Below are 25106 nucleotides of genomic sequence, written 5' to 3'. Positions count from 1 at the left end.
CGCCGTGGTCAGACCATGGTACCTCCTGGAGGCGCATTGCATACCTAAACGAACCCGATGGTGCACCTAGGAGGGTTTCTGAAATCAAGAGGATCGGCATCGACGGCTTGCGCAAACCGAAGAATCGCGCCAGACATGATCGACATCGTTGCGGAACATCCGCGATAGTCGAGGAGCGGTGCATACGTAAGCAGGACGTGCGCACGCTGGGCCGGGTGGAAAAGGATTCGAAACAACGGGAACGGTCCTGGCGAGAGGCAGGACCCTTCCCCCGGGTACTGGGTATCTGCAAACGTAATGCGCGTTGTGAAACCGCGATCGGTTACTCGGAACCACTCCCACCGAAACTTGATTTTCCTGCCGGGATTGGATAGGTCAGGCACCGACTACGTGGCCTTCATCGGCGGCTCTAGCTTTTCATAGGAATCTGTAGAGCCCGTCGACGTGCGCCGAGCGACCTTTTCTGGGATCACGTTCCCCGACCCGATCTGTGACTTAGACCGAGCGTCCTGATCTCATCGGCAAGAAATTCGACTGATAAGGAGGAATCCAGTGGTTGGCCCAATCATCAAATAATTGAATCATCCAATCATTAAATCATTAAATGATCGAACCACTTGGTTTGGTGCCTCGTTGCTCCACTGACCACATCCAACTGCCTCCAATATGGCGCCCGAGGCGCGGCGCCCGTTTCCGCGAGGACGGTCACGCAGGACTCGGCGATATAACGATTACGTCGGTTAATTGGCAATTTTCGCACGTAAAACCGTGCACTCGGTGGCCTACCTTCGGAGCTGGGCGGCGCCCAAGGACTTTCCACCGTCTGGACGAGTTTGGCGCGTTCTTTTTCGCGCCAGAGAGTGGTGTTTTTTGGCTCTCTGTCGCCCGGCTACCGCGCGTCCACTGTATACATACGAGGGTGTAGCCAATATCTCGAGGAGACCGAGAAAAAAGCCTCCAACGCTCTTCGGCTTCGACTACACCCACACGTCAAGACGCAGAAGAAAGCCCGACTGGGCGTAGCAAGAGCCTTCAATGTCTGGATTTAGAGGCAATAACTCAGAGAAAAGGCCTGCTGCAAGAATCGGACACCCTGGACCTTGGAACCCGGCGAAAGGCTGATCATCTCGAATTTTGGGACGAGGAAGGCAATGCTGGAAACAGCATTGGTGCAAGGATGATCCTGTGGGAGGTTCGAGAGGGAGTCGACCTCCAGCTCCAAAAAGGAAACGCGATTGGGGACCCCAGGATTAGCTGCTGATGGGGACCCGAGGTCGCACCGATGTATGGAGGCTCGAGGGGGAATAGCCTCCAAGTCCGGCTCCCCAAAAAAGGACGGGGTTGGGGACCCCAAGATTAGCTGCTGATGGGGATCCGAGGTCACTCCGATGCACGGACCTGAACGATTAAGCAGGGTCCGCCTGCGTAGGTGTGGAGAGATCAGGATGGTCCCTAACCCGTTCCACCTTATCCACCTTCGGCCTTGGTGGTCCTTCGAAGGTGGAGGTAGCAGTGGACCGCCGCCGTCCCGAGCAACGACTCGCGTTTTTTCCAACGAGACTAGCCCTTCCAGACAGGGACCGGGGTAATGTCGGCGGATTTCGACCTTGGAGGACAACGAGGAGGGAGGTGTCTACCAAGAAAGGCTGAACCGGACCCAAGGATTAATGGTCCCTGGTGCGGCGGTCTTAGACCCATCAAATGGAGATCCCATGTACTGTGCGGACGAGTCGGCAGAGCAATTTGTCCCTGGCATGCACTTTGGAACGATTGGCAGGGACCTACGTTGATGCAACTAGTGGAGGGCTCGGTCCAGACCACGACCTATCCCTTCATGGGAGGGGCTCGAGTGGGATGCTGGAATGTCGGGCATTCTGCCTCCTAGTGATTGCCTTTCGAGACTGGAAACTATGTGGGCAGGTGGATCGATCAGACTTCCGACCTATTGAACTATCGACCTATCAATCAAGTCTATCCATTCCTCTTGAGTAGGAGAGACAGAGTGGGCGATTGGACATTAAATCCGCCCGAAGATGGACACCTCCAACCTATCATCTAGACAAAGGGATTGGAGTCTCTATTCACTCCCAATTTGTGCAACAGAGACGCGGAATTAACGATTTTATTGGTTCGGATGAATGGTGGGAATCCGCTGGACCATTTTCTGGGAGCGTGATCTAGCCCTTCCAAGGAAAGGTTCTGGGATTTCGATTCTGATTCCACGCTCGAGAAATGGCGAATCACTTTCTGGGTGAGCGGCTCCTGCCATCGTGAGAGAGAGAGAGGGTCAGATGCTTTCGAGAAGGTGGCGTCGCCAGAATTTTTGCGGAATTTAATACACCGGTCAGCCTCGCTCGGCCTAGCCGCACCTGCGAGTCGCCACGTAACAAGACACCCTGAAACGGATTTTGAACCCGCCGGGCCGGACTTCTTTCCCTCTTTTTTCCCCGTCTTTTCACCCTATCCTTCCCCCCTCCTCCACCCCTTTCTCCTTGGAGTAAACAATTAATTTTTAATAATGGAAGAAAAAAAAACCTCCCGAGGGATCAAGTTGGGATCCGGTATTTTGGGAAGTGGAACTCCGCGGTTTTGGGTACCCTGGTTCCAGGGGTCGCATTAGCTGGACCCTTTGGGTGGCCTATAGTCTTGCTAATCCGCTGGTTCCACTTCGTCTGGTCGATATATCGAACTGCAGAAGTTGAACGAACCTTCCTTCCACTGTTTCCTGCACCTAGAGCCAGGAGATGCAAGTAGGGATGACATTCTACCGCACGTCGAATCTTGCCCAACGCAGCGGTTGCGAGGCAGGATAATTGCACATTACCGTGCACGGCTGGTGCCAATTGCGTCCGGTCGATTCGGATTCTGCGAGAATATCTGGAGACTCGATATCTTTGAAGATTAAGAATCTTTTTCTTTTTGCGGAAGATTGGTGGCCATCTAGTTTCAGAGATTCGGGAAATTTAATTCGGTCGAAAATGTTAATAATTCCAGGTAATGTGTGATTAATTCCTCGACATCCAGGACTCGATTCTTGATGTCGAGACACCGTAAATTGTCAGTGCCGGTGTGCGAATCACCCATGTGCGCGATTGAATGTCTCTATCGACGAGGAAACTCACTTCCCTAGTCACAATGGGAGATAAATACATCATCCGCGGCATTCCTGGTCGTGCATGAAATAACGTCTCCTCGAGGCTGTGCAAACAGTCCTCCCCTCCATTCTTCAATTAATCCGCAACATTATTAATTCACTCGTGTGCACTTCCTCCCACTCCCGCAAATGCGGGGAAATTTATATAAGACTCTCCGGCTTTGTTTCCATTTTCCATTCGTCCTTTTTTTTTTATTCCTTCTCTCCGACCTAGGTTTATATGTTCTGCCGTGGTTCTTTGTTCACTCGTTCTTCTTCTTCTTCTTTTTTTTTTTTATGGTTTTCCTTATTTGGATCATTTTTCTCGGTACAAGGAGGAGTCTCCGACCATTTCGATCGATAAGGTGCGGAGGATCGACGCGCGGATTTTCCTTGAGATTCCGCTCATCCCGCGATCCTCTCCTTTCGTTCGCCGTTACGTAAGCCCTGGAGGAAGCTGCTGACACCACAGGAATGCAATGTCGCTGGTAACGCACTTCTCGACGCACTTAACGCGGGATGAAAAACGCCTCTTGAGAAACCGGCATCGCCTTCGGTCGCGCCGCTTTTCGAAGATCCTTGGCGGAAATTCTTCTCGCCGCGTGAGATAATCGGCGCGGACTCGCCGTTATCCTTAACGGCATGATAAATTCATCGAAAAGAGCGTTCGATAATATTTTAAGCTTTTCTGAACAATTTTACCGGGGAAATTCCCGATTATCTTGAATTCTTTATGGGGGTGATTCTTCACGCAACGTAGCGTTTCAATTTCTCACCGCGCGACTCTTGCGTGAATTTCACGATATTACTCTGCCATGCAAGAAAAATTGCCATCCCCAATGGCATGATTAATCGAAAAGAGTGTTCGATAATATTTCCATACTTTCTAAACAATTTTACTTAGAAAGTCTTGGTGACATTTCACGCAACGTCGCGTTTCAATTTTTCACCGCGCGACTCGTGCGTGAATTTCACGATATTACCCTGCCGTGCAAGAAAAATTCCCATCCCCAATGGCATGATTAATCGAAAACAGTGTTTGGTATTCTTCTCATATTCTCTAAAGAATTTTACCTGGGAAATTCCGATTGTCTGGAATTTTTATGGGGGTGCCTTATCATGCAATGTCGCGCTTCAATTTTTCCCCGGGCGACTCTTGCGAGGATCCCGCGACATTGCGCCGCGTTCTGCGGAAAATTGGCATACCAAACACGTAGGAGTCGACCGGAGGTGCCAAGAGAGAGAGGGGACTCCTCGTTGAACTGTTAACTCATGCTCGGAATGGTCAAAACCGCCTCGGGTTCGGGATATCTCGACTTTTCGCCATTTTTAGCAGGCCTACTTCGCGTCCTCGGCGGAAAGTCCGAAAAAACAAAATGGCCGCCGTGGGAAGCATTAAACCGCGACCCCGACCGATAAACTGACCTTACCCAACGGTGCGTCTCGTTGAACGACGTATTGTCGAGAATTAATGCACCGTAGAATCCGGTCAAGCGAGGCGTCGGTACATTTTAACAGCCGCGCGGCTTTTTCCCTCGTTAACGTGTTAATTCGTAAGCCGTGATTACGCGCGGCCACGCTTAATGGAGGAGCAATTTACGAGCCCGGCCGCCTCGGGTTTTTATCACATATTACGCGTGTAGGTGCGCGCCGTTTCTTTTTCCCCTTTTCTTACTCTTCATCATTCCCTTTTTTCTTCGGTTCTTGCGAGCGTTGGGCAATGATAACGAGCGGGGAGTTTTCCTTGGTTCCGATTTTTCCGACCGCGGCATTCCTCCGGAATGGACGTAATCGTCAATAGTCAAGGACTCTTGGCCTTGACTATTAACAATTTTCGTAACAGATATGCGGATAAAAGTGGAGCCTGTAAACCTAGTGATCCAGATTCTCGGATCGGTCGAGGAGCGATTTGCGATCGGCGATCGATAACTCGTCATTGCGGGCGCCGAAGACATTTGTCGGGCTAATTCGAGAGATAAGGCGGGGTCGAAGGATTTATTTTGATTTTTTTGTCGATCGATCGATCGACTTCAGTGATCGTCGTCAGATTGGGAGATCGATGCCGAGCGAGATGAATTTTTGGGAATTATTTCATGGAACTCGTGACGACGGCCGAATTTCTAGGCGGCGCTCATCGATAGTCGGCGATCGATCGCGCCGATTGATGACTTTATTAGCCAACCCGGGACCCGATGAAAACGAAAGCGATCGCCCGTCGAAAGCGATCGATCGCGGCTATTTCTTAACCTCTCGCGCCCGAGTTTTCGGCGACGAGTGCGGGGGCACGATCGATTTTCGATCGGAGCCGATCGATCGACCTCTCCTCGTTTCTTAACGGCGAGGTGAGTTATACCCCGGCGGTCGTTACCGGTCGTTATTGGCTCTTTTCAATTTGTCATGCCCCCCGACGCACCCCATACCTTTGGCATCAGCCTCTTGCGCGATATAATTAACTCCTCCGTATAATTAACGAGAAAAAAGAGGACCTATCGGTATCAATCGATATCGATCGCGGTCGACCCTTTCTCAGGGAATTTCTTGCTTTCCTATAGAATTACGTATTTGTTTTCTTTGCACATTGGCATAACGAAAATCGGGTACGTGGGCATTAGAGCGTCAGAAAATTTGAACCAAGAAATATTTTCTTGAACAGTGCCAAAGAAATATATCGTCGATTCAAAGAATAATTAATCTGGCTCAGGCAAGTTGGAATAAATGAGATCCAACATTCATTCGGAATGATGACAATTTATTTGAGTGAAATTCCTGGAATTAACGTAATGTATTTTTTTTTTCTCTCTCTCTCTCTCAGTGCGTCACAAAAATCGGACATCCGAGCAATTCGTCGCACGAATTTTTTTTCTATTTTTTTTTTTTTTTTCTTCCCTGGTACCCAGTTCTTCGTCGTCTCTAAAGAGCCGAACCCTCGGTGATTTCGGTCCCGGGCCCCGATCCTCGATCTCGATCCGCGATCCGCGAGTTCGAGTCCTTGGACGTTAGACTCGAGCCGTAGCCCGTCTCCTTGGCTCGACGAATGACGGAACGCGGACGCATTACGCCACGGATTATGAAACGTATCTACGATTACAGGCCGAGGAGTGGAAATTTCGCGGGCTCCGGGAGCCGAGGCTCGTCTTACGATCGGCGATCGACCGAATCGGCGAGGTCCGACCAGACCGAGGGAGCTCTCGCGTCTGCCTCTCGCTCGTTCCCTCTTACTCTCTCCATCGGCCGATTCTCTCGAGGTGAGCCGGTCCGTATTCGAGCACGGCTCAAATGCGAACTGCACTCGATTCGCTCGATTCGCTCGATTCGCTCGATTCGCTCGATTCGCTCGATTCGCTCGATTCGCGGCTCGCCTCGCCAGTCGGGCTCTGGACTCGCGACCGAGTGGTCGCCAACCTAACCTCCAAATCCGATCTTTTTCTTCCTTTTCCCTCTACATCCCGCGTATACACCGACTTTCGGAGCAGCGCCGACCTCGAGAAATCGCCGCTAACTCCGGCTAAGGAGAGTGCCCATAAGAATGCGCGCCGGCAGCGCCTATCGGTAATGATCGATCGGTTATCGGTCATTGCCGAAGGCAAAAAGGCTCGGGTCCGGGCCGTTCTAACCCAGGATTTACTGGAACCTGGAGATACGATTCGCCTTTTTCCCCGGGAGAGCAGGAGGCTGCTCTCCTTTCGAAACGCGAACTTGAGGTCGGGTAAAATTGATTGATAAATCCGATGATAAATTCCACATCGTGGGATAAGTGATCGATCGAGATTTGTAGGATGCACTTCCCGTGAATCATTTTTTAAAGGGGATTTTGATATCGCGTTTTAATTATTTTTTTCTTTCCCTCTCGTGTGTTCTTGCAGGGGAGTAACTCGAGTAGAAACGCGCAACGGCTGGTCGGAAAAATGGCGAGACTCGAATTTCGTCGGAATATCGACCGGCTTGTGCCGAGCCGGAGGGATTAACGATTGCTCGGGAATGCCGGTCACCCACTTTTCTCCGATGTGTGAATGTACTTAGCTCCCCCCTCGAAGTGCTCGGGAGGGGCTGGAATAGATTATTTCGTAATGTTCCGTACGGTGACGTGCGGGTAACGTGCGGAATTGCTAAGCGATATTACATGTTACGCGAGGACACCTTCTGGACTCTTAAGTGACATTGGTCGACATGTTTTATGTACATATTCATCTTTCCTTCAATTTTTTTTTTTCCGGCAATATATGCTCTTCAATGATTTTGGCAATATATTCCCTGAATTATTTTGTACTAATATATTCTCTTCATTATTTTCCGGCAATATAGTCCCTGCAAAACTTTTATTTTTTTAATATTTTTTTTTTGAGATACGCCATTCAAATATCTACGAGATATTCCTGCATATTAGTCGCGACGCAATGGCGTCCTTTTAGCGTCCTTACGATGTCTTTAGACCTCGTATAACAATTGAAGAGGTAAATTCAAATACCACATGGACCACGTGTACCGACGGCACTTGGACTTAATCAGATTTTAGACCATATATTTATGTAGATCGCCTTGCAGTGGAAGGGTTAAACGAATGTACGACTCACCCACACAGTTAAAGCCATTCTGCTTACTGAAAATCTGGGAGTGGGAGTCCAATGCGAGGTCTAGATATATATATTGGTCTAAGAGGCGACTCGAAAATGTCAGCTGTACGATCGGCTGACATTCCGTAAAAATACGGCGCAGCCCGTCCACATAACTCCGGATCTTCTCTAGGTCGCCTCGAAATCGCGCCCCCCCTCTTTCCAGGGAACATCGAAATTTGCATAAACAACGTAAATAAAGTGCCAAGCTCGCTGGATGGCGAGTCGATCGAGTTCTTGCGCCACCTCTCGCCGACGTCCTCCGGACATCCTGAGGGCGACCTTAAGGCCGGCGTTAAGCGTTTTCGGCGAGGTTCCCCGCACCTTTCTCGGCATCCCCGGCCACTTATCTCGTGATTGCGCGTCCCGAAATTACCGATTACCCGAAATTTATTCCCCGAATCACGCCAGCCAAGAGAGGTACGAAAGACGGGACGAGGCCCCCTTAGTCGGTGTACCTCGCGACATCGCAAAGGCCTTAACTCGGGCACGGGCGTCTGGGAAACGCGATTTTCCATCCGATCCGCGCGTCCTATCGAAAAACACACCCGACGAAACCTGTTCGGCATGAAGTACGGCACAACTTTCGTCCGAAGCGTTTTCTTGCGCGATGCAGCGTTAATGAAGAAATTTGCATTTTATGCCGCTACTCGCGAGGGGTTCCTTTTGCGGCGCAGCTGCGAGGGAGCTCCTGCCTCCCGGGCGTCCGCTTTCGAAATTTACTACGATTTCGGCGGTATAATGTTGTAAACGATACACGCGAGGCCACTGTGGTCTCCTCTACGTTTTTTTCCCCCCCTTTTTTGGCGATTTTTTCTCGACGTCAGTTTTCGGCCGAAAAAAAAAATCCTCCTTTTCGGCGCGTCGGACCGGTAACGCGGAATTCATTGCGCAACCGGCGACCCCGCGAGCTCGTTAAAGCGATTCATTCGCGCTACGCGCTCGCGTGCACATCATTTTCGGGATTACGCGATTCACCGACGTGGGGAACCCGATGCGTCATCAGGAATTCCTTAGAGGCGCCTTTGGGACGCGCAGGGAAACGAGATGAACACCCTCTGGATTCAGAATGAGTCACCGTCGCGTGGATTTACCGCGCCAATGCAGTTTCTCAAAAAAGGAAAAAAAAAATAATAGAATTTCACGGCGCATTCTTCAATCGAACACGCGTCGTAATTCGCCTCTTCGATCGAGATAAATTGCGTTGCGATCGATGACCCATAACCGAAATAACGAGATCACTGTCGAAAAAAGGGGTCGCTGCAAATCAGGAGGTTGCACCTCTTCGTCAGCCTCGTCTTCGGCGACGCCACGACGCGCGAAGAATCGACGCTAATTCGACCTGGTTCGAGAATCGAGTTCGGCAGTCAAGGTTGGAGGTCTTCAGCCTCGGAGCCACCTCGCGAGAAATCGAAAAAGAAATCCATTCGGAGGGAGCATAAAAAAGGACGCAGAGGCGGCCTCTCTTTAAGGCGATGTGAAAGCCCCACCAGTATTTTGGGGCAATTTCTTTTCTTTCTCTTTTTACTTTTCCTCTCGTTGCGGGGAAAGAAATCCGTTAACGATCGCCCGGAAGTTCGGCACAGGGGGGGAGGATGTTTTCACCGTGATTCGCCGAGTGCGAAATTATCGTGTTGGCTAATTCATCGTCTTGACGGCCGACGCGAGAAAAAAGCCACGTCGGTCGTGTCAGAGAAATTCGGAGACTTCGATGCCGGCACAGGCAAGGCGCGCAAATTTATGAAGTTACTCGCGGAAAGCCATCATTACTTGATGAACCCTTCGATTAAACAAGCAGTCGTTATTTAGAATTAATTTTGCCATCAATCGGAGAGGTAGTTACACTCGCAGCCGAGGATGAGGCAAGAGCCAGATAACTCCGTCTCGAAATAGACGATAACGGAGAAAGAGTGTTTAATCGAGGTAAACGTCTCTTTGACAGGAACTCGTTGTAATTCCCTTTTTTTTTTTTTGTTTGTTTTCCTCGTTTCATCACGAACGGAGGGGGGAGGACGAGCGAGATCCTCGGCCTTTACGTCGAGAGGTCCTTTCACGAGCGAAGTCGAAGACGAGTTCTCAACGGAGAGGCGTGGAAAAGGGCATAAAAAAAAAAGGAGTCGCAGGAAACCGAGTTACCTATACTCGCAACTCGCCTGCAATTTTCTTCTCCAGAGTCTTCGACCGTCTACATTACGTCGCGCGCAAAAAGCGCGAGAGAATGGGGGGAAAAAAAAGGAAGAAAATGTGGGAAAACGCCGGAAATTCCGCGAGACGGGATAATTAATTCTAACGATGAGCTTAATAACTCGTCATGGTCGATTTGTCAATTTCTCTGGTTAACGGTGTTTCTTTCGCCCCGCGTACCGAGGATGAGGGGGGAGGAGGAATGCTCGTAAACGAAGCGTCAATTACCGCGTTCGTACCGAGGGCAAACATTTTGCTTGGCGAGGCGTTGGGTAACGAAGTGGCAAAGAGACGGTTCGCCATTATCGAGGCAGCATTGAAATCTCCGAGGTTTCCCCGGTTGGCCGCCTTTAGGCGGGCGTCCGGATGAAGAAATGCATTTCCACGGAAGAAAAGTCAATCGATCATCGGGTTTTTCTCATTATCAGGACGAGATTTACGATGGACGGGGGAGCGTCACTCTTGAAGACCCGCGGAAAGTGAAATCCCTTTGTAAGTCGATGATTTGTCGCCTTTCCACCGTAAGGTTAACGCTGCTCGTGGGAACCGTCATCTTGGCGGCGGCGGGAGACATCGACGCCGGGATCGGATGATCTCTCTCCGCGGATCTTCCGAGAGATCCCATTATTCCGTTCCGGACGGAGGAACCTGGCTGGGAAAGTCTTCCGTGGAAGAGACACGGGGGACATAATGGCTCCCGTCGTTGCGGAACGCGCCGTAATTGGAGCCCGGAGTTAGCTCGACTCGCGGTGCATCCAAGTGCAGATTCTGCATCGGAAAGTCTGGGAATGCGGTATGAATCGAGCGAAATCGGATTCTCGGCTGGAATTGTTTCCGCCTCGGATTCCCGCCTCGCATTATTCTCGCCTCCAATTATTCGCGCCGGGAGGTGTTAAAGGGTACTCGAGATCTTCATCTCGTTTTCCCCTAATTCTTATCCATCCTATATAAGACTTGACGTCGGAAGGTCGACAACCTTCGAAACCAAAACGGTTGATATAATGCCTCCGTAACGTCTCCTCGGAGTCATTTTACTCGAGTCCGATGGAAATATCTCAAAGATCTCCTGAGACGCCGCTGGCTAATTATCATATCCGCCATCTTGAATTATTCAGGGAGACTCCTTCCGCGTGTCGCGCAACGTCTATCGGCGAGGCGCGATAATAAAAAAAAAAAAAAAAACGACGGGATTAATAAATATTATGTATATTCGGAGAGGATATAAATAGACATTCCGAATTTAGAGAGACCCGGGTAATCGGGCGTATAATCGCTGGACGTGGGAATGAAATGGAGGGAATTTGGCGCCGCCATATTTATTCCCAGGTCTCGCGAGATATATGTCGCGTCGGAACGTGCGAAGTCGAGGCCGAGAAATTCGGTAATCGTTAACACGCGATCCGGGGGTGGCCGTGTGTGGGTTTTTGTCATTTCGCGTGTCCGCGGATTTGGAAATTGCGGGGAACCCGTTGCGACTCGGCCGACGTGACACCGGTTAAGTGGATCATGCGTGAGTTTATTTTATTTTTCACCCGACCTTTTATTTTCGAATTTTACTTAAGGACTCGAAGTTTCACAAAGTATCGTGAGGTACCACAAAGCTCCTCATTCAACTGGGAAATTTTTTCGAGAGATAAAAAAGCGAGATGCGGAAATATCAGTGCAATGGCAGATAACCACGGCGGTTGGCGTCGTTATCAAATGAAGAAAAGAAATTCCTCGCACCCGCGCATTTCCCGTAAGGGAGAGAAGAAACACGGGAAACCGTGATAATTGGCAGGCCCTGAAACAGGCTTCCCGGTATCGTTTATATACATCTCAATCGACACCGAAAGTCGAGCACTCGAGCGGGGAAAGCACCTTTGCGGGAAAAGCAGTACCATTCACCGAGCCTCCTCGAGTCGAGCTCATTCAGGATCACCTCGTTTAGAAACCTCCGTGAAAGAAACTGAACGAAAGCGCGGTCGAGCCACAGATTCCCATCTCGAATGAAGTCGCTAAAACGTTATGGCCTAACTCTGCAGCCAGTAGCAATTTTCCTGGATTATAGGAAGAAAAGACATCCTCGATACTTCCTGCCGGAACAATGGCTTAATTCCCTGTAGTTTTCCCAGAATTGAGGGAAAATCGCGGGTCGATAATTTCCCTGGATCTGGCTGCGTTAAAAAATGCCGCTGATGGGTCTAGAGAGTCAATTCCGGGTCGAAATCGACGGTAGAGGAATACTTTTACCGAGATCATGAATTGCAATAAAATTCCGGGAACTGGTGAATTTAAATCCCGCAAGATTAACGTATCGATTCGCGATCAGAATTTACGGCCAGCCGGAAGTATATTTTAGGTCGATCGAATGATCAGGAGACGTGCATGGGCGAGATTCCGTACTGCCTTAACCCTAATCAATCAGTGTTTCTCTCTTGATCGGTTTTACTATCCGCAATTACTGTCTCGGTCGTAAGTCACAATAGTCAAGACTGACACGATTTTTCATGTGCTTGGTCTGAAAACCGCGATCGTTACGTTTTACGGCCGTGATAATAAATTTCTATTGCCGGCCGAAAGGTACCGAAGTGGCGTGCATTTGAACCGATTACGAAATCGCGATACTTAGGTTTTACAATAAAATCCGGCTGCAGGCTCCCGTCGTCCCCGAAAGGACTGGAAGTGGGCTCGGTGTGTGCAACGTTGTTATAAAATGGCAATTATCATTTCTCGTAATCGTCCTGTCGTATCGCGGTTGTCCTCTAAAGGACTGAAATTGTATCCCGAGTATATACATATGTATCTCTTGGGGTAATATTTACGCGTTACCTCGATTATGTTTAATTTCGGCGCCGTTATTATTGCACCTCAATTTATGTATAAACGCACTTGTTTCGTGGTTTACGGTGTTATCTCCCTTTTCGGGCCATTCCCCGCCGACAGCTTTCGGACGTGGAAATGGCGCCATTCAGAGTTGTGTACCTGGGTGCACGTATTACACGTATTGCAACTTTGTTGCACAACTTTCGCCCATTGAGACGTGAACGTTACGAATACGGGCTAATTAGGTCAGGTTTAGTTTAGCTAGAAAATGCCTCGGTGGTCGACCACTCTCCCGAGACAAAGAAACTGAGTCTTTCACTAGCTCTATAAGCGCCCTTAAGGTTGCACGTTTTCTGCAAAATCAATTTATCAAGCTTTATCCTTTAGAATTAAAATAAGGATAATAGAGAATTTTTTTTCAAGATTTTAGGTCATAAAAGTTCTGAAATTAAGAGGGTCCATTTTAGGCTTTGATTAGCGTTTTTTTTTTTAACAGACGACGGACGCCGTTGGAATTTTTTAGCGACAAAGGAGTGTTATCTTAAATACGACTTCTTCGAGGGAACAACAATCGCATCCTGCGCGTTTCGCAGGTGAAGCCAGATGGAAAGCATTATATAACCCCGAACCTTGCCTCCACCGACCATCGCGAGACTTGATCGTTGGCTCAGACTCTCGAGTGTACCCGTGCATGCGTTTTCTCTTTAACGTCACAACCCATACCTCACCGTGTCTGCATTCTCAAACGCCCGACCATCGGTTAAACAACCGAACAATGCAACCTTTTGGCTCAGACGTTGACACAACACCACCCGAGACAGACTCCCTAACCTCGTCTTGGGTTGCTCAACCTCGACGTAAGGTATCGGCTTAAAGACGCATGCTGGAGGAAAACGTCCCATACAAAAGTTACCCACCATCGTGTGCTCTGCAACTTTTGTCTGAAGCGTTTTTCTCCAGCTAGCGCGGATTGGCCGGAATTTGATAATCTATCCCGACACGACAGGTGCATCCGAAACGGATGCCCCGAGGTTCCAGCTGTGCTCGACTATAGTGTGGAACAATCGATGGTCTATCGACTAGAAATTAAGTATTTTCTGCACAAAATCTTCGATTATCGGTAATCAAACTATATTTCGGGTAGACTCCGCCTGGTCTACACACGATCATCGTTCTTTCTAGGTTGAATTTCCATATCTTGCGAATACATTTAAAGCGGTTATGCGTTCTATAAAAGAGGTTATGTTTGGTTAACTGTCCTCGAAGGAGTCGCGTGTAGACCGGGCTTAAAAGAGTGAGCACCGTCGAAATAGAAAGTTGCCAATCCCGACAGGCAAGCGGTTACGCTTTTTCGTCCCCCACTCCCGACTTACGTCCAGTTCGGCCTCTTCGCGGCCGTCGTTGGAAGCTCGCTCGACGTTGATGCGGATTCCCGACATCGCTGGCCAGCGCTGGCGGGCCAGCCAATCAGCGGGCTCGCCTTCGGCACGGAGCTTGCGCGCTGCGTAAGAGGGCACACTCGACTGTCGAAACCTCGACCTGCGCCTTCCTTTTCCTCCCCCTTTCGGATTTAAGTCTAACTTTTGCCTATATATGCGCGGGTGCGCGTAAAGATATGAGTATATATGTATAGATTGGACTAAACTATCGATGCCAGTCCGAGGGACTTGGTGCTCTGTGTCTCCGGACTATCCTCGACGAGAAGGAGCCGCTCTCGAGCGGGTCTCGATTCGCTCCTCGCACCGAATTATCCCGGTATCTCTCTCCCTCCGGTTCCCGAGGGTCCGAATATCTCGCGATCCGGGAGAGCGTGCCCTTCAGGGGGAAAATCTCGCACAGAATCACGTCGACTCTGGACCGCGCGCCACCAGCTCGCCTCTCTCGCACTCCTGCGACTAGAGTCGCCGCATGTGGGCTTTCGACTGGCTGCGCCGGCCCCGCGCCGCTCCTTTTATACCCTCGGACCCCCCACTCCCGCCACCCGCAGGGGTATATATAGGCGCGGAGGTGTGCGCAGCCCCCCACTCGCCAGCCCCGCTCGCGACCCGCAGGACCAGGAGCAAGGACGAAACTGGGACCAGCCCGGGTTGGGTCGGATGTCCTCGACAGGATGTCCGACCATGCCAGGGAGCGTTTCAGATCAGGCGAGAACCTCTCCCAGGGGGATGGAATTCTCGAAATGCCTTGTGCAGGTGGAGTTTCCAGAGACATCAATGCGTGCATATGAAAGAAAGGTGGAAGGTCCCATCCCAAGCTTGCGTTCTCAGGAATTTTTCTTTCATTTCTCTTTTTGGCCCACACAATTCTCTTAAAAATACACGCGGTACAGAGGTGCCTGCTCGGTTGCGTGAGTCTGGGAGTAAAATTTTGAGAGAGCTCCCGAGAAGACGGGGCCTGCGGCGATTTTCGGGCCCAAATGTGCCCGCGGTTTCGCAATTTCGCGATTTCACGGCCTCGTCGGAAATTCCGCGTGGCAGGAACAGGAAGGAAGAGAGTCCTTGCCTGAAACAGAGCGGCCGGCTCCTGATCGGAATACCTAATCTCCTCTCCAGGAAGCGTGGACGCCCTGCAACTAGATCTCGACCCTGGGGACTCGAGATAGATCGAGAATTCGCGCCAGCGGCCTCAAATGCCTCTACTTAGTGACTGGACCACTTGGGGCCCTAGTTCCTTCTCAGGTGTGATTCATCGGTCTCTGAAAGTATCCGGGAACGTAATCCTTGGACGCTCTTGCTCCACCCTGGCTGCCGGCGATCGAATGTTTCCGAAAACCCTGACAAAAACTAAGCGACGCGTCGGAGCTCATTACGGCTTCTTTCCTGGTTATGGGAGCATAGGCATGCGGCTTGTCGCAAGAAAAAGTCACTTTTTGGACCCCGTAAATAGAAGATCAGACCGCAATACAGTCTGAGATCTCAGGCTGCGGTTAGGGGGCTTTGCCCTCCCCTTCCTCTCCCCCTGGACGACCAGGCATGCGTTTATTACCCGGCACAAGGAAGGCACTAAATTGGGTATGTAGATCGTAAAACGAGTAACGTACCTTGCTTACGTCAGCGCCGGAGAGGCGCCTTTTTGTGATATTTTTTCTCTCCCCCCCCCCCCCCATAAATTTCCCACTTACGCTCGCACAATTGTTTCGGGCACGTTCCTTTGTACCGTTCTTCATGAGACCTGGTGGTCCATTTTTCCCGACTTTGCTCTCGTAAAAGAAAAATTAAAATAGAAAAGACATGGGCGGCTCCTTTCACGCGATCCTTCCTGTGCGTGCGTCCATGTCTCCCGTGGACTCGACCGATCTGCACATTATTCAATGAAACATTTGTAATTTTGTCACGTTTATGTATTTCATAAACACGGGTGTTATATGTTTATTTGGAGGTTCGTGATAAATGTTGACTAATCCAGTTTTAAGACGGTGAATGGATAATTTTGACACGGCCTTTTGTACTAAAAGTGTGTGAGGGGTTGGAATAATTTGAATATCCTTAATAGGGCGCGTGTAATTGGCTTGGGCAGGTTCCTTTGTCCCGTTTTTTATGAAACCTGGCTATTTTTCAAGAGCTTACTCTTGTAAAATAAAAATAGTAAGAAGCTAACATGGACGGCTCCTTTTGCGTGATCCTTCCTGTGAGTGCGTCGAAGTCTCCCGGAGACTCGATCTGCATAAGACGGATCGTCCCGCGGTCTTGGACAAAGAGAGCCCGAAATTGGCGGCGACTGGCTGGATTAATTATGGCGGCGCTTCCGGGCAAAAAGAGAACCGATATCGAGCGATCAATTTGATCTATTTGGCGTGGTTTCTGGGCAAGGCCAAGCCGAGCACACCTTCGACGACTTCCTGATTCGATTTAGGTGCGTGCGTCGTGGCAGTCCCCGGATCGCCGCATCGCCAATCGTTTCCGATCTCGAGCAAGGTCGAAAGGGATTGGTGCTCGGATTTTTCTTCGTTCTTTTTCGCCTCTTTTTAACCAGCGGGCCGGCCCGCTCTCTTCGGTCCCTCGGACAAGAGCAGTTACTCTTCCCCGGAACAAACGGCGAGGCGTGTCCAGGACGCGCCGATCTTCCCAGAAAATCGACGATGATTCTCAAACGAAGTGCTGAACGTCGCCCAATGCTAAATATGGGGTAAAAAGTATTAACGATCCATTTAGCCGTTTTCAAAGAGGTCGACTTTATTTCCTTTTTTTTTTTAATTCTCAGAGCGCGCACGTTCTCCGGAATTCCTCGGGGCAAGGGCGTTCTTTCTTCCCGAATGCGAGAGCCTCGAATCAAAGTCGATCGGTCGACGTTTCCGGGCTGTCGGTCGAGATCGAGAACACGATTGGGGAGGAATACGAAAAAAAAGAAAATAATGGACAGTCTAATTTATTTCGGCATTTTAATGAAGCAGAATGGACGCGCTAGGTCTCTAAATTCTAGCATTGCCTTTTTTCTTTTATTTCTGATGGATGTTTATATAATTTTAAATCATTCCTGCAATTTTTCCATTACCGAGGTTTTCCTCGATCGCTCCGTTTTTTTGTTTATTGTTCCCTTATTCCCGATTAAGCGACCGTCTCGGTTGAGTCTCGGATCTCGTTTTCTCGGGTATTACTCCGAACGGAGAATTTCTTACGCCGGTTGGGAGCGGACATCGCCGATCACCGATCGCTGATCTTTCCGTGGAATTGCCCAAGAACGTAAACTAGGGCGTGACGCATTGCCCAACGATTTTTCGTCAAGTTCGTGGAGAATAATCGACTGGGGGAAAAAAATCGACCGACTCGACGGTGGCTGGGCAGCTACTCAGATCCAATCAATAATGGAGGTTACTCAACACCCGCGGATTCACTATGGGGTCCGGTAAACATACCTCGATTTTCTCCTTTCCTTTATCAAAGGTCCATTTAGTGGCGGATCGATCGCCGATTATCGAGCGGCACCGATCGCGCCATTAAATCCCTAAAGCCGTTTTGCATTGTTTTCGCGAATTTATTAAGGGGATTTATGTAACGAGAAATATCAATCACTATCTCTCGAAATTTCGAATAGCTTTAGAGGAGTTTCCTTCCGCTCAGTTCGCCGATTACAATACGTAATCCTCCATAAACCGGCGAACAAGTAACCGATCGCGCACGTAGAAATCTCGGTACGTTAATTCGCTTTCAACTCACTAGTTATCGAACCCGGATTTACTCAAGAGAGCCGGAATAGTTCCTTATCGATCTATGCGATCCTCATAATGATCAGCTTCCGAGGCTTCCGATCTGGTGCTCGGCAGAGTCTCGCGCCAAGTACATTTTTTGCGACGAGCCGAGTTTTTCTCCGGATATCTCGAGGCCTTTGAACCTCATCGTAATTCTATTTATATACAGCTTTACACGTATCTTTAGACCAAAGAAGAAAATAAATTACGCAAGGGAGATTTTTGCAAGTTGAAACATTTTTACAGCCGCTCTATCGGGTGAGGTCTTTTCGGAGTGTTTGAATTTTTATTGCGGCTTTTTAGTCGGGCAATAAGGAAAAATCGGGCTTGGTAGGGTGTAAGAGTATGGATAAAAAATATGAAAAATCTTTGGACCGGCCCCTCCCGGAATATCTCTTCGAGGTCTCGCTCTTCAGGTCGGTGAACCCCAATGAGATCGCAACTCCCGTTTCGCCTTCTTCCCGTACAATAGCTCTGGGGTATCTGTTCGACCATTGTAAAGGACGCGTGTCTCTTGCCATCCTGCCCACACGTGTAGCCTAGGGCTATAAATTTCTCTGCTCTTTTCCGGTACCGAGGCCTCGATGTCGCCTCGGCCCTAGACCGAGCGAATTTTTGTACACGCCCTGCTCGAGACCCCCAACCTTCACAAATCCGTGGCCTCCTAACTCTGGAATCCTCAGAACCTCGGGGAATTTATTCTCCATTTTTTAAATCTATTTTATTCAATTTTTTCACATTTTTTTCTCGTACCGAGATCCTCGAGGCAACCTGTCGCCCGGCCTCCGGGAATAACGGTAGACAGAATTTCGGTTAGAATTGATGAGAAAAAGTGGAGATGAGGTTTTATGGTCATCTTAACTTTGGTACGGAATGAAAACCACGTTAAATGAAAAATTGACTAAGGTCCGCGTAACTCACTTAGCATTGAAAGAGAGGAAAATGGCCGCCAGTTAGTTACGCGTTCATCTGTGTAGAACTTCTTCGGTTGAACTGTGGGGATGGAAATGCAGCATAAGCCATTTCATAAGAGAGATTTCTTCTCCCAGATCTTCTACCAAACTTCGCCGTTGAGATGGGCCAAATGGCCACACGTGGTTTTTCGCAATAAAGAAAAAAAAATGAAAGGAAACCAGCGGCTCGGATTTTTCTAGCGCTTTCTCATTACGGTCCGCCACTTCCTCGACGTGCAGCGAGAAAGTGAAAAGATTTTCACTCTCGCCTGCGCCGGGATGAATTAATTGACGAATTGATGAGTCGTCTGTCCAGGTTTCCATTCCCCATGAGATCAGATCCGATCGACGTAACGCGCCCTAAGTGTCTTTGAGAAAAATATTTTTCCCCATTTCGAGAAGTCTCGTTAGACGTGAAATCTCCTCGAATACCCAAAACGTATCCGATTTGACATCTCGGCTCGAGGCAAAGTGGTACGCCTGGCTACCCTGTCTGCATACAAATCTCGTTGCGACAACATACTTGGTCAACCTGGTCAACTTGACCCGGGATCTCAAAAAGCGATTGGCCTCATGAAATTTGACGTCAGGTGCAGTCATGCAAAAGAAAAAAATTGGACCGTTGATAAAAGACTCGACCTCAGGATCAGACCCGAAGTGACCTCGCCCTTGCGTTTTGGTCCCACGTGTCCAACTACTTATTTATTAATTTCGGATCCTGAGAAAAAAATGTCATTGAACCAAAGTAATATTCTGTTAATTCGAAGAATAATTAATTCAAACAGACTGGAATATAATCGGATGCCACATTTATTCGGAATTATGACCGTTTATTTTTCAGTGAAATAATTATTCTTGGAATTAACAAAATATTTCTTTGGTTCGATTAGATTTTCTTTTTTTTTTTTTTTTTCTTAGTGGATGAACCTGAGATTTTTTTTAGTAATTTATAATTTCGCCCGGAAGCTCTGCTCGTCTTTTTAGGCATTTCTATGGGAATCTCTCGATTGGACGACAGAACTATTATGTACTCTCTCGGTGTCGCCGGAATCTCTCTTCTGGTTGCGTAAGTGACACCACCACCGACGCTAAACGCCGCAGCACGTGAAGTCGCGCTAAGTCTCGTGTACATATCGGCCATTACGCGGCACTCCTTTCCGATGGGCACTTTCTTTTCGGCTTACTCAAGATTAAGGTCCACGTGTTTCGCGACACGTTGACCAGTCGTGTAGCGCACCGTCTAACGTTTCGTTGCACAATCGAATTCTCCGCCTCTGATATTTTTCACCATCGACTCTTCCTCTGGTGGGTTAAGTAAGGTCGAGGTCTACGAGTCCCTGAGTGATGTCTCAAATAATTGCACAGACAGATTCGACAGATTCGTCTATTGATCAGGACCCATGTCACGGCCCTCCCAATAACTATCGATGTCTCGGGAGCGTGGTAAAAATTCCTGGGGATTTTTAGGACGGCCATTAAAAGTCACCGCTGGATTCCTTAATAATTCGCAATTTCTTTGCGGCAGGTGAACTGGAGAAAACTATCCGAGAGAGTGGGCGGAGGAGAAATTTCTGGACCATTTCTAAATGGTAATAGTCACGATCTGCAAACAATCGATATAAGCTTGGGTTATGTATCCGCTTTAGTCAGGTGGGCGAGGCACGCGGATCTCGATATTTGTACCACCTTCGGTCGGAAACCGGTGGTGACGAGGTGGAACTTATCGATACTTTAGTATCGCCCATTGTTTGCAACTTTTACGGCCAATTATTTAACTTATTTGAAAAAGAGAAACCAAAGAATATTCAGGCATGTGATCTGTCGATACTTCGGTATCGCCCATTGCCCTCCATTTTTCCAGCCGATTATTTAACTGATTCTTCTAAAAAGAAAAATTAATAAAAAATTGAGGAATATTCGGCGTCGCTTCATTTCTCAAGGAGGCGCGGTGTATGATCTCGCAGTCCCTCGATCATTAATGCTACCTTAAGTCGCACGTTAAATCGGGCTAAAAAAAAAGAGCCCGAAGGTACGCGGACCTTAGCTCCTTTCGCGGCTCTCGCGGGCTAATGGATAGCCCACCAAGGTTGCACCCTGTCCGGTAGAGTTCTACTTCCTGATACGGACCCCACTTCTTCGTAGTCGGTCCCGAGCCGTTCCGTACCGTTAATGTCAAATATAGACGATGCCGCGTGGGCATTTCGGTAATCCCCGAGGTCTTCAAGTCCAAGGCCACCGACGTAGGTAGCGTCAATGGAGCCTAATTCGTCGTTGCTCCTCGGGCGTGCATAAGTGGACCTCTGGGCCTTTCAAGAGCCTAAAGTTCAACCTCCTGGTTCAACCTCCAGCTTCGAACTTCCTCTATTCACGAGACGTCGAATCCCAGGTCTAAAATCGCGACCTCGGAAACCACTTCGTACCGTTAACAAGTACGGCTGGTATCGCGTGGGTATTTTGATATTTCCCGAAGAGTCCAACGCGGGGTCTTCAAGTCCAAGGCCACCCGCGGAAGAAACCAAGTCAAATTCATATTTCATGGCAGTATATCTCGCGATTTCACCGTTTAAACCGAGCATCTTCAGGAAGTCTCGACCTCTCTTCAGGATCGCTCTTGCACCTGAGGAGTCGAGGGTCACGATCGCGGAAGAGAAGCATTCCTCGAGCATTCCTCGTAACTCTCTCTGGATTGAATTCTCATTGGGGTGGGCGGTGAAACCAAGATTTAATTCCCAGTCTCCGGTTGGACCAAACAGGTGTCGTCAGGAAATTTCCTTCGAGTTTTGCGGGGCAATGGTTTGCGTTTCCATTAGTCTGGTTGCACAATGACTGCGTCATTAGCAGGTCGCTATCAATTCGGCCGGTATCTCTGCTGTGTTTTTTGGGCGGGCAAAGTGCTTTTACTGGGCGACACATTTTTCTTCCTCGATGAAATGTCTTCAGGGTGACAAACTTACGATTCCTTGAGGGGCCTTAAAGTACTTATCCAAAGTGATTGCGCGAATTTCCTAGATATTAAAAAATTTCAAGGCTCTTCGTCCCCCTCTTCAGGTACTGGGTTATTTCACTAAGACTTAGCCATCATGCTTTTCTGCTCCGTTAAGCACGACGAGAACTGTCTGCGCGTTTGCCTTACTTTCCTCTTTCCGTTCCCCCTCTTCCATGTATTTTGTCTGGGGGTCTTCTTCAACAACGCCATCAGGAACTGCCCCCTCGCTTGTCCTTCCTGCCATGTCCAGAACACTCCGCAATTTCACTTTCGACTTCTTCCGCGAAGGAGCGCTCACGTAACTAATCATAACACAAAGTAACCGAATTACGTAACCGGCCGTCTACCGGACATAGTTCATCGGTGAAAAATACTCCTGAAAAGCTGGAAAGCGGTGTTCGGGATAACTTGAATTACCATTTACGAGCGCGCAGTGGTCTATCGTAAATCTCTGCCATGGTTAGAATTCGACGTATTTCCTAGTTCAAAAGACCCGCGTCTGGTCCGAACTCGGCCGCCATCTTGGAAAGCCTCGCGCCCTTTGACACCACCCAACAACACCCGAAATCCATTAATTACATGTAACACTGCAGTGGAGTCTTGTCAAAATCCTGTTACTTGATGCCAATACACTCCTTTTTTTGTTTATTCCTCTGGTCGGAGCGGCTAGGAACGCTTGGTTTCCCGAAAAGTTGGCGAACAAAGGGACAGCGCGGCGTCCCTTGGGCGGCCATATTGCCTCGGGGGAGTCGAGTAACGCGTTTAAATAAAGCTCCCATTGGGCGAGTCCGAGGACGAGGGTCTTTTTCTGCTTGTTTGAGAGTAACCCTGAACCACCGCCCGAGCGGATCCCGGAGCTGCAGGGAGCGGACCTCTTCTTCCTCGTCTTCTTGTTCCCCCTCGAGGTCCTCTTCTTCTTCTTAGCGTCGCGCCACCTGCTCGGCTCTCGTTGGTCCCCGGACACCCGCAAAAATCTCTAATTACGCCTCGACCTGGTCTCTGCCTACTGAGAAGCCTTGTCCAGTCCCTGTTTCGCGCGGCTGAGAGCGATTTATATTCGCGCTATAACGCGCACTCTTCGCCCGTCTCGGTTATACGCTCAATTAGGCGTCGCCGTCTCTTTACGACGCACTTGCGCTTCTTCGTCGCGAGTTTCTCGATTTTTCCACCGTGACTTTCCTCGCGCCGCCCGCTATAAGGATGAAGCCCCTTGTACGGCGCATCCTGTGATGACTATCGAGTTTCGTCTTAATGCCGCGCATTGTTAAGCGTATCCATAAAATCAGTATACACGTTTACCACCCGTGATTATGGCGAAATTATAAAAGTGATGTAGTATACACTGAATACAAATTTTCTGAATAAATTCATAATTTCGATTGCGTCGCCCTGTATTTCCTGCAGGAAAATTCATGCACCTGTACGCTAAGTTTACAACGTGGGTTTATAAAATGTGTCAAGTGAATGTTATAAATGTGGGATTTTTTTTTATATACTTGTTGTTTAAGCGTTATCGTCACTTTATGGTGCGCCCACACTTCTTCGCCGATTTTTTCTCCGTGACTTTTGTCTTGCAATTTGCCGTAAGGACGAGGCCTTTTGTAAGGTCCTGTGATGGCTGTCGAGTTTCCTCGAGGAGATACTCGAAATATCCCAGGATCCGTTGGATCGCGACTTTGGCCTTTAAACGATTTTTCCCTCTTTTCTCCTCGGCATTATGTTCGATGCGTCACGAGAGCATGTCACCTCCTTTTATACAATTTTATCAACAGGATTCAGCGATGCATAAAACGTTGCTTACCAAAGGCTTATTAGTAAACCTGCCGTCAAGTACCGCGAAGAAAAATGCAGAAGTGCATCCTGTGTGTCTCCAAAGTGTTGACCAATCGATGACTTCCTTATTCCATATGTTTATCGATCACTCTTCCTGACGCGCGATTCGCGCTCGAGATATGAATCACGTGAGGGCGACCGAGTAGAGAGAATAAATGTTGGGGAAAAAAAATTCGCAAGAAACCTGTCGGAATTTTTCATCGAAGCCGCGGCGCGTGAAAGGATTTTAGTAAAAGGAAGAAAAGGAAAGGAGGGCTTATTTCGATATGGGAGGCAATAATCGCTCGGCCTCGTATCTAGGCTGTCGGACCTTTCCAACGCGAGACTCGAATCCTTGCGATCTTGGGATCCGGTTATTCCGATCGCTGTAATCACTGGAACTAGAGCTGTGGTATCCGGATACAAAGCGAACAGACTTTGTCGGGTCCAAGAGTCGTAAGATGTGGAATTTACGCGCGGCTCGTAAAAAAATCAAAGGACCACAGGGGGGAAAAAATAAAATGGAGGAAAGATTCGCGCATCCGAGCCGTTTCGGATGCACATTCAATTAGGCTCTCATTGCTTTACGGCCGGACGGGGATCCTTCCTTATGGGGGCCGGATAAAAGATGCGCAGTTCTCTTGAGGACGTCTTCGTCGTTCTCCGTCGTTGCCTGTCTTTCCTCCAGACTCGATCGCGCTCCATAATTTAGAGGAAAGATTCCGAGTTACCTCGAGAGTATCAACATCAAGGAAAATTTCCGTCCAAAGGGTGCTTCGATTCGAGAAAAGGTTCTCACGAAAGTTGCGCATCGTAACGTGCTCTCTAACTTTTGTTTAGGCCACTTTTTCCTAACATTGATTGTTTACTCAGGAATCCGCGTTTCCTGTGACGTGCCCTAATCGCAGAATCCTACGGGTTGCCATCGAAAGATCTAAACTCGTTGCTTTCTCTGGGTACTTTTTTTTTTGTTAACGAAACCGATTTCCGAGAGACCGAATGCGGAAGATCGAACCAGAGCAATGTACTTGTGGGATCGCAATGAATGGGTGAAAATCGAATACGGAAGGCTCATCGAGCGATGCATCTAACTCGCGCTAATAGGTCGCCGAAGAGAGAAATCTCGGTACCGGACACCTACGCTACGGGATAAATTATTCCATGGAAGTGCACGGCCTGCAACTGCAGATGCAAGCGGGATCCTCGGGAAGATCCGCTTCTTATCCCAGAGAGATTAAAAGCTGAATGCGGGAAGCTCGTTTCACCTTGGCGAGTCAAATTGCCGGTGTCTCGGTACCCGAAGAGGCACTCGAGAAATTACAGTGCAAACCCTATATTCCCCCGGTATTTATATTTGTCTCGTTTACAATTTTTTCCACAACAATCTGAATTTTTTCCAAGGGTTCATAGATCGTCGTTCGTCCCCTTGAATTAAGGG

General features: G+C 48.8%; 2 protein-coding genes across 3 annotated transcripts in view; one reads left to right on the top strand and one right to left on the bottom strand.

Moving 5' to 3' along the window:
* LOC105695652 (nuclear migration protein nudC) overlaps positions 1–25106 on the top strand; it is a 48617-nt gene that overhangs the window by 4394 nt on the left and 19117 nt on the right. The gene's annotated exons all lie outside the window — the stretch shown is intronic.
* Positions 1–25106, bottom strand: part of LOC105695653 — a 36830-nt gene that overhangs the window by 3019 nt on the left and 8705 nt on the right. Inside the window, exon 1 of one of the 2 annotated variants that reach the window (XM_012417421.1) lies at positions 14106–14637. The exons of the other annotated variant lie outside the window; for it this stretch is intronic. Within the exon in view, the coding sequence (XP_012272844.1) occupies positions 14106–14171 (66 nt within the window). The 5' untranslated portion in view covers positions 14172–14637. Of the gene's footprint in view, positions 1–14105; positions 14638–25106 lie in introns of those variants that run through there. 2 annotated transcript variants of the gene reach the window in all.

This window comes from Orussus abietinus, unplaced genomic scaffold (assembly GCF_000612105.2).
Source record: "Orussus abietinus isolate OABI.00-Male unplaced genomic scaffold, Oabi_2.0 scaffold4, whole genome shotgun sequence".
NCBI lineage: Eukaryota > Metazoa > Arthropoda > Insecta > Hymenoptera > Orussidae > Orussus > Orussus abietinus.
Note: the sequence above shows the minus strand (reverse complement) of the source record. Positions and strands in the feature narration are given on the sequence as shown.